We start from the raw sequence: 9,673 nt of genomic DNA on the forward strand, positions 1-9,673 counted from the left end.
AGCAGACCAGAGCAGAAGATCGCCGATAATACTGATCAGTGCTATGCCCTATGCATAGCACTGAACAGTTTTAGCAATCAAGTGATTGCTATAAATAATCCCCTATGGGGACTATTAAAGTGTAAAAATAAAAGTAAAATAAAAGTATTAAAAAAAAAGTTTTAAAAAATGTGAAAAATCCCCTCCCCTATTTTACCCCCCAAAAGTATAAAATCTTAAAATAAAAAATGTATAAACATATTTGGTACTGCCGCGTGCGTAAATATCCGAACTATTAAAATATAATGTTAATGATCCCGTACCGTGAATGCTGTGAACGTTAAAAGACTCCAAAATTGCAGCTTTTTTTCTTATTTAAAACAAAGTTTATTAAGGGTATAAGACAATGGGGTACAGGAAATAATAAAAGAAACAGGGAGGGGTAAACAGGAAAAAGCAAAAAAAACAAAAAAAAAACAAAGGTGAATGGGGGAAAGGGATCAATGCATAAAAGGAACAGCTTAGATATAGCGTCAATACAAATGTGAATTTAGCTGAATCCGACCATTTTTTTTTGCAACATTTTATTCCCCCCAAAAATTTTTATAATGTATTAAAAGTTTTATATATGCAAATGTGGTATCAATAAAAAGTACAGATCGTGGTGCAAAAAAATGAGCTCTCATACTGCCTCATATGGAAAAATGAAAAAGTTATAGGTCAGCAAAATAGAGGGATTTTAAACGTACTAATTTGGTTAAAAAGTTTGCGATTTTTTAAAAGTGGTACAAGAATAGAAAAGTATGTTATCATGGATATCATTTTAATTGTATTGACCCACAGAATAAAGAAAACATTTCATTTTTACCGTAACTTGTACAGTGGGAAAACGAAACCTTCCAAAATTTGCAAAATTGCAGTTTTTCTTTCAATTTCCCCACACAAATAGTATTTTTTTTTTTTTGGTTGTGCCATACATTTTATGGTAAAATTAGTGATGTCATTACAAAGGACAACTGGTCCTCATACTCATTTGTGGATGAAAATATAAAACAGTTCTTAAGGCCAAAATGGGTTAGCCCACCTTGATGCATGGCAAGGTGACACTGGTTTTCCAAGAAATGAAATTAAAAGAAAGAAAGCCTTGATTTACCTCTCAGTGACAGTTATGTTCTTCTGGAGGAGGCAGACAGGCTCACAAATTTTAGCTCCCTGCTCTCCTGCACAAAGCAGTAGCTAAGCTCCGGCCCCCACTTCCTGTGTTCCCTCTTGGTCTGTCTAGACTAGAGAAGGAATTCTCCTAACAACAGGCAGTGGACAGCAGATTGCAGGGAGTGAGTCACCTAGTGGCCAAGATTTTATAACTCTTTTTCTGGGGGTAAGGAATCATTTTGGTAAATGAATCAAATTACATAAATGTAGGTAATCGTCTAGGCTATCACATGAAGGGAAGTTGTTTTAGATGACAGTGCCCTTTTTAATTATGACAGTGCCCATATTAATTAGCAAAACCTTTTACAGGCTTCTAGCAAGTAATGTGATATTTGTGGTGGTAAAAGATCAGTTCTACACCTACATATGTCTTTTAATATATCTTAAATAGAATAACATTAGTAGAGATTATTAGATATAAAAGACATCTTCAGAAATAGGGGGGTGGGTCAGTTGATATGTCTGTCAGCTTATGTAAATGTCCCTTCCCTCATATACATAGCTTTCCTCACATCATTTATATTATGTGTATTAAAGTCATTTATGATTTTTATAATTCTAGTATAAGCCATGTTGGGCCCATGTCTGAGAGTAGCCCAACCAGCAGCACAAGTGGAAAAAGCCAAGAAAAAATGCCACTAGCCACAGATCCAGATGAGAACAGGTGAGTGTATCCTTGTCAATCTCTGTATACTGCATGTAGATGGAGCAGCTTTTAAAGGGGTTTTCCCATCTCCTTAACTATGTCTTAATGTGTAGAGCAGGGCAGCATAAACACCTTGTTATTTGGCTTCATTTAGCAAACTTGCCTGGTTCTGTAGGTATCTCTTCTTATCTCATCTCTTGTTCGCAGCTGATAGTCATGGTTCCCATCCACCAGCTCTGCTTTAGCTGCAGTGGTGACATCACTGTGTAGAGTAGCCAGGAGCTCTTGAAATGAGCGCACATCAGGCTTTCTGTTCCCGCTGCTCAGCTTATCTTAGCACATTCATCATGTCTGACATTTGCAGGCATAGTGCTTTAGCTGACCCAGCCCCGTCTACCAGAAACCCAGAAGTGTGAACTGACAGCAGAAGCAGAGAGAGGTAATCAGCCAGATGAGACTACCCCTTTTATACTGTATAAGCACTTTGGAGTTGCTGCACCAAGTATTCTTGAGAGACTTGAAAGATGTAAAACTACTAGGGAAATGTTTTGGTTCCGGTCATATATGGTGTTAAAGAGTTTCTTAAAGGGGTATTCCAGGAAAAAACTTTTTTTTATATATATATCAACTGGTTCCAGAAAATGTATATTTATATATATATATATATATATATATATATATATATATATATATATATATATATATCAGCTAGTTCCAGAAAGTTAAACAGATTTGTAAATTACTTCTATTAAAAAATCATAATCCTTCCAATAATTATCAGCTGCTGAAGTTGAGTCGTTCTTTTCTGTCGGGCAATAGTGCTCTCTGCTGACATCTCTGCTTTTCTTGGGAACTGCACAGAGTAGAAGAGGTTTGCTATGGGGATTTGCTTGTACTCTGGACAGTTCTCAAGACAGGTGTCATCAGACAGCACTCAGACAAAAAAGAACAACTCAACTTCAGCAGCTCATAAGTACTGAAATGATTTTTTAATAGAAGTAATTAACAAATCTGTTTGACTTTATGGTGCCAGTTGATATATAAAAAAAAGTTTTTTCCTGGATAACCCCTTTAAGGTTACAAAAGTAGGTGTTGGTGGAACATAAGGCATGGAACAAACAAGACAGAAGATACTTGCATACACCATCAGAATCACATGGCATGTAGGCAGCAGAGGAGAGATGGACAACATTGCAGTTCTTTATTTTGAACAATTCTGGGTCTAAACTTGAATGACTCTGCTCTTCCTCCCCCTATCACAGCAAAAAGTCCCAGCACAATCTCCTTAGCAATACAGATAATCATGTGACCTGTTAATATTATGGAGTTAGTGAATGTGGAGGATGACAAGTGACATTGTCATATTACTTGTCTTCTCATCATGTTCCCAATATGGTGGGAGTCATTTATATGGAGGAATCTTGCAGATCATTTTCTTCAGAGCCCATAAATCACAGAACAAGTCCCTGCCGTGTCCCCGTTCATTATTTCTGAGGATCCAGTATCATTAAATGGCATTTAACATCTCATTCCCCCCCCCCCCCCCCCCCCCATTTTGTTACTTCTGACTGTAATTACTATGTCTGGTTGCGGTGTACGGCTCAGCCTTAATTTATTACTGTGTGTTAAAACGTTTAAAGACCTTACTACGCCTAAATTATACATCTAATAAAGATCCGCCTGACGGAAATTACAACTTGAACTGAGAACATTGCCAGATTTGGCAGCCGAAATAAAACCATAAAATAAAATGATAATTGTCAACACGAGGAAAGAAAAGATGAAAGAATAAGAAATAAAGCTGTTTCGGTAGATGCGCCGAAACAATATGATAGATGTTTCCATTGACCTTGTGAGTCCTTTTGACCTTGCAGGCTGTTTCTGTTTATATACAGTGGTCCCTCAATTTACAATGTTAAAGGGGTATTCCAGTAAGAACCATTTTTTTTTTATATATATATCAACTGGCTCCAGAAAGTTAAACAGATTTGTAAATGACTCCTATTAAAAAAAATCTTAATCACCCAGTACTTATTAGCTGCAGAAGTTGAGTTGTTCTTTTCTGTCTGACCACAGTGCTCTCTGCTGACATCTCTGTCCATGTCAGGAACTGTCCAGAGCAGGAAAGGTTTGCTATGGGGATTTTCTCCTGCTCTGGACAGTTCCTGCGAGAGACAGATATGTCAGCAGAGAGCACTGTTGTCAGACAGAAAAGAACAACTCAACTTCAGCAGCTGATAAGTACTGGTAGGATTACGTTTTTTTACATAGAAGTAATTTACAAATCTGTTTAACTTTCTAGAGCCAGTTGATATGAAAAAAAAATGTTTTTCACTGGAAGACCCCTTGGTTTCAGGACGATCATTGTATGTTGAGACCATAACTCTACGGAAACCTGGTAATTGGTTCTGAAGCCCCAAAATGTCACCCAAAAATAGGAAAAAGGGAGGATTAAAGAAAAATAAATAGATAACTAATATAGATAAAGCAAATCCTTACATATAAAAGTAAGAAAGATCTGCACGGGTCCGTGCAACTTTTTCTGCGAAAATCATTATAGAAAGGTTTTTTTTTCTTAACCTATATAGAGCACTTTGTGCAGTGGGCACTCATTTACTAAGTGCGACTTTTTTGCGAATGTTGCAAAATTGTCACATGGTCCCAGAAATAGACAGTTTGTCAGGTCTGCCCTGCCCTATGTATTTCTGTGCGACTTTTTAGTCAGGGTATATGCGACTTTTCGCACAAGAAGTCGCACGTCCCCACAAAATCTGAGACTTTTTTAGAAGTTGCATCAGTGAACTTTATCAAAGTCCATGCACCTTTTGATAAATGTGGCACACGTAGGCAACTATCACCGCAACTTTTGTGCTCTAAAATAGGTAAGACTTCACACCACTCTTTGTAAATGTCCCTCAATGTCCCAATAAATTAGAATGGAGCAGCCCTTACCTGGTGTCCAAAGGAGCAGCTAACCCTGGTACAGGTAAAGAGTACCGAACATGTAATACCTCCCTATACTGTAGGGGGTGCTACCAGACACCAGTCAGTGCATACACTTCAGTAATACAGGTAAAGAGTAGTACAGTACATGTAATACCTCCCTGTACTGTAGGGGGCACTACCAGACACCAGTCAGTGCATACACTTCAGTAATACAGGTAAAGAGTAGTACAGAACATGTAATACCTCCCTGTACTGTAGGGGGCACTACCAGACACCAGTCAGTGCATGCACTTCAGTAATACAGGTAAAGAGTAGTACAGAACATGTAATACCTCCCTGTACTGTAGGGGGCACTACCAGACACCAGTCAGTGCATACACTTCAGTAATACAGGTAAAGAGGGGTACAGAATATGTAATACCTCCCTGTACTGTAGGGGGCACTACCAGACACAAGTCAGTGCATACACTTCAGTAATACACGTAAAGAGTAGTACAGAACATGTAATACCTCCCTGTACTGTAGGGGGTGCTACCAGACACCAGTCAGTGCATACACTTCAGTAATACAGGTAAAGAGTAGTACAGAACATGTATTACCTCCCTGTACTGTAGGGGGCGCTACCAGACACCAGTCAGTGCATACACTTCAGTAATACAGGTAAAGAGTAGTACAGAACATGTAATACCTCCCTGTACTGTAGGGGGCTGTACCAGACACCAGTCAGTGCATTCACTTCAGTAATACAGGTAAAGAGTAGTACAGAACATGTAATACCTCCCTGTACTGTAGGGGGCACTACCAGACACCTGACACTTCAGTAATACAGGTAAAGAGTAGTACAGAACATGTAATACCTCCCTGTACTGTAGGGGGCACTTTCAGACACAAGTAAGTGCATGTACTTCAGTAATACAGGGGTTTAACCAGTGAATGTACATTCTGATTGGTTGGTTCTTCAAGTCATTGACACATTTCACAGATCTAGACTGTCTGTACATTGTATGTTGTGTCTGGTTTCAAGTTAGAATGCTCCAGAAGAGACCATTGTATGCTGAAAATATTGTATTTTGAGGCCATTGTAAGTTGAGGGATCACTGTACTTTATTTCCACTATAAGAAATCATTTCTAGACTCATGTATATGATTATATATTTTGTACATGGCATACAGTTGTATAGTGCAGAGGTACATACACATAGGATGGGTATGTGGAAACAGAACGTCCATGCCTAGTTATTGGGAGAGATTAGGTCCGTATAACAAGTCAAATAGCAGCAAAATAGCATTGATCAGTGTTATCGTCACTCTGCTATTCCAGCCTGCCAAAGCAGAGCAACAAGTTGGGGGCACCGAGGCGGGTGAGGGCCCTCCAGCAGTCATGTCAACTGATTGGGACCCTATGATTGGGCTCAGGAGGTCCCGATTTGCCCCCTAGCCTACACAGCCTAAAGACTTCTAATCTCCATAAAACACCTCAATAGTCATAGTTGGTCAAATTACTCTCACCATAAGGAGAGAATAATTTGACCAACTATCATTATTGAGGTGTTTGATGAAGATTAGAAGTCTTTAGGCTTTGTAGGCTAGGGGTCAAATCGGGACCTTCTGGGCCCAATCATAGGATCCCAATCAGCTGACATGATGGTTGAAAGGCCCTCACCCGCCTCTGTCCCGCCAACTTGTTGCTCTGCTTGAGCAAAAGGGTATTATGGGCAATATAAGAAAACACATCAAAACTGCCTATGGTGTGAACTGACCCTCACATACTCCTTAGTCTCAGCTGCTGGAGTTTATCCAGGTAACTAGATCACCAGGCTCCACGCCCTTTCTTAGCAAAGCCATAGACTTCATGGGAAAGGCAGCATTCGGAAATCATTTCTGTTATACTGTGCGCAATGAACATGGCTGAAAACCTGTGCCTGCCACATCTGCTAAAACAGATAAGGTCAGAGCACAAGAACCTCTACATTTTACTATAATAATAACCAATGCTGCACTAGATAAGCAAAAAACATTCACTGAGGTTCTTCTTTACTTGACATGTGCTCCGGTTGTACAGAATAAGTGTATTTGGATTAATAGAAATGTCTCTCTCAGACAGGTGAACTGGGATACCTTCCTGAAGGAGAATGTTCTTTATATCCTTGCTGCTCGACCAAACAGTTCTGCAATTCACCTGAAGCCATCGCTCTAAACAAGCTGCCGGGGTCAACCGAATCCACCATGACCCGACCACTTGCGTCTGCATGGGTCACAGAGAGGATATCAACACAATGAACCCCCACAGTAAGGGGAAGCAGGAATTCCAATTGAGAACAATTCACAAAAACCCAGAGCACAAAGCCCGGGACACTAAATTCCCTTATTAAAACTTACCTTTTATTACTTATCTATTAAAAATATAATAGGTGACCAAACAAAAGATTAAAAGAATAATGCTGTCACCGTGCTTTCACTTTCAAGGATTGAAATGTTCCATATCATAGTATATAATCTGCAGTACTCATAGTGACCATTTGCAATATGGAAATTTGGGAACTTATTCCCAAATTTCCATATTGCACTTCCACTGGATAGACTGACGTCACCCTGGGAAGTTTCTCGTGGCATCGGTCCGGCAGTTTTTTTCTCTACAGACGCTACTGTTGGTGTTGTGCCCTGAGCGCAACACCTAAGGGTAAGAACCCATGTTTGTTTCATCCATTACATCCATTAAACGGTCCTCACTAGGGGTGCACCTCTTGTTGCTTTGTTTTCTCTCCTTTCCATAATAGTGACCATTTGCACAGTGGCAGCAATCTTAATAACGCAGATATTGCCCCCCTCTGCATGTTTCAGTGCATCAGCACCATCATCAGGGGGAACATGAGGCAAACACCCTCCAAAAATGGTGACCGATGTTATTTATAACCTTTAGTGTTCAGTCTGTTCTGTCTGTGCCTACTGATCTGACCTATCATGTGTGTGCAAACCTCATCCAATCATTTGTCCCACTCAGGGACTCATTGTTGTCCAATCAACAGTTCTTTATCATAGACTGCCACCATCCACATGGCAGACTCACCTATCATCAGGCGTTTAGATGTTCCAATTGATAACCTCATAAACCGCCGATCATTCATCATCAGTGGAGCGCCGCCGCCGGCACACCGTCACTGCTGCGCAGGCGCGCAGACTTAGGCCCAAATCTAGGTAATTCCTGTCAGTGGGCATGTGCTAACCTTAAGGTAGGCGCAGCCACACTGGTCGGATCTTCTGTGATACCGGGCAGTGGCTAATATAGATGCATTGAATACTATTACAGTGAACTTAATTGCTTACAGACAAAATTAACAGGCGACACTAAAAAAATGATTATTAACCTCTTCAGCCACTCAAATATTAGGATTCACACATTGTTTTTATTGCTTCAAAGAACAAATAATAACATATTCCCTCATTATCCCCAATAACTTGGAGTATAAATCCATGTGAAGTGATTATAATTATGTGTGTAATTAGAGTGATAGTTACCAGGTAAGTATAGTATTATAGCTATTATATCCATTTCAATGGTAAGCTAATCTTCTGTAAATCTAATAACTCCACATCCAGCCAATTGGAATGCTTTTCTTTAGCGATTCCAGATGCCAACTTTGCCAATTAAAAGGTACCTCTCATAAAATAAACTTTTGATATATTTTAGATTAATGAATGTTGAATAACTTTCCAATAGCATGTTAATGAAAAATATGCTTCTTTCTATTGTATTTTTCCCGATCAGTCCTGTCAGCAAGCATTTCTGAGTCATGCTGGAGTCCTAAACACTCAGAGCTGCCAGCCTGCTTTGTTCACAGCCAAACAGGCTGTGAACAAAGCAGGCTGGCAGCTCTGAGTGTTCTCCTTTGTGAACAAAGCAGACTGGCAGCTCGTAGTGTTTAGGACTCCAGCATGAGTCTGAAATGCTTGCTGCCAGGACTGGTAGGGAGACCCCTAGTGGTAATTTCTTCAAAGTGGAAAATTAAATAGAAAGAAGCATATTTTTTAATAACATGCAATTGTAAAGTTATTCTGCAGACATTAATCTATAATATATCAAAAGTTTTTTTGATGAGAGGTACCCTTTAAGTAAAGCATTGGCAGAAGTTGGTTTTCTGAAAATTTGAGTTTGTATCCTGTAATGCTCATCAATATAAATGTGAAGATCTATAAAATGTATGGACCTACCACCCACCTCTAAGGTGAATAGCATACCTAGGTCATTAGAATTCAAAAGATTATCAAAAGAAAGAAAAAAAAGTGAAGCATCTCCATCCCAAAAAGTCTAGTGTGACATTTAGGAGAGGTCCTAATCTGAAAGACCAATTAGTCCACATTCATCTTGACACTGGCCAAAAAGCTAGCTCTTGGTTAACTAGTAGAACTGTTGGCTCATTCCCTTGCGGGCACTGTTCCTTCTGCCCTTACATAAAAAAAATCGAGAGTATTTACTAATTCACGGATGTATGAAATCGGGCAGTTTATCAACTACAGCAGTAAGAACTTGATTTATGTGGTCATATGTACTTGCCCAAGCATCTATGTGGGACCACGCAGGAGCTGAGACGGGAGAGAATTTCTCAGCATCTCAGCACTATCCGAACTCAAAAAGACACTTTTTTTATCCCGCCATGTCCATTTGAAGCATTGTGGGAATTTGAAAGAGTTACAGTTTATAGGTTTGTGTCAATTCCGTGTGGGACCTAGACTGGGCAACATTGATTCCAATCTTGTTAAAGAAGAGACAAGATGGATACATAGGCTCAAATATATGGCTCCATCGGGTATAAATGAAGGTTTTTCTTTTCCAGCTTTCTTGTGAATAGATTTGTTTTCTATGGGCGTATTTAGGTGACAAATTTACCCTCC

General features: G+C 39.5%; 1 protein-coding gene across 2 annotated transcripts in view; it reads left to right on the forward strand.

The window, feature by feature from the left end:
• PHF24 (PHD finger protein 24) overlaps positions 1-7,627 on the forward strand; it is a 146,513-nt gene extending 138,886 nt beyond the window's left edge. For both annotated transcript variants that reach the window (XM_056547404.1, XM_056547403.1), the window contains exons 7-8: positions 1,754-1,855; positions 6,884-7,627. In XM_056547404.1, the coding sequence (XP_056403379.1) occupies positions 1,754-1,855; positions 6,884-6,980 (199 nt within the window). In that variant the 3' untranslated portion in view covers positions 6,981-7,627. The remainder of the gene's footprint in view (positions 1-1,753; positions 1,856-6,883) is intronic.
• Positions 7,628-9,673: the final 2,046 nt, after the last annotated feature.

The sequence above is a fragment of the Hyla sarda genome, chromosome 1 (assembly GCF_029499605.1).
Source record: "Hyla sarda isolate aHylSar1 chromosome 1, aHylSar1.hap1, whole genome shotgun sequence".
Taxonomy (NCBI): Eukaryota; Metazoa; Chordata; class Amphibia; order Anura; family Hylidae; genus Hyla; species Hyla sarda.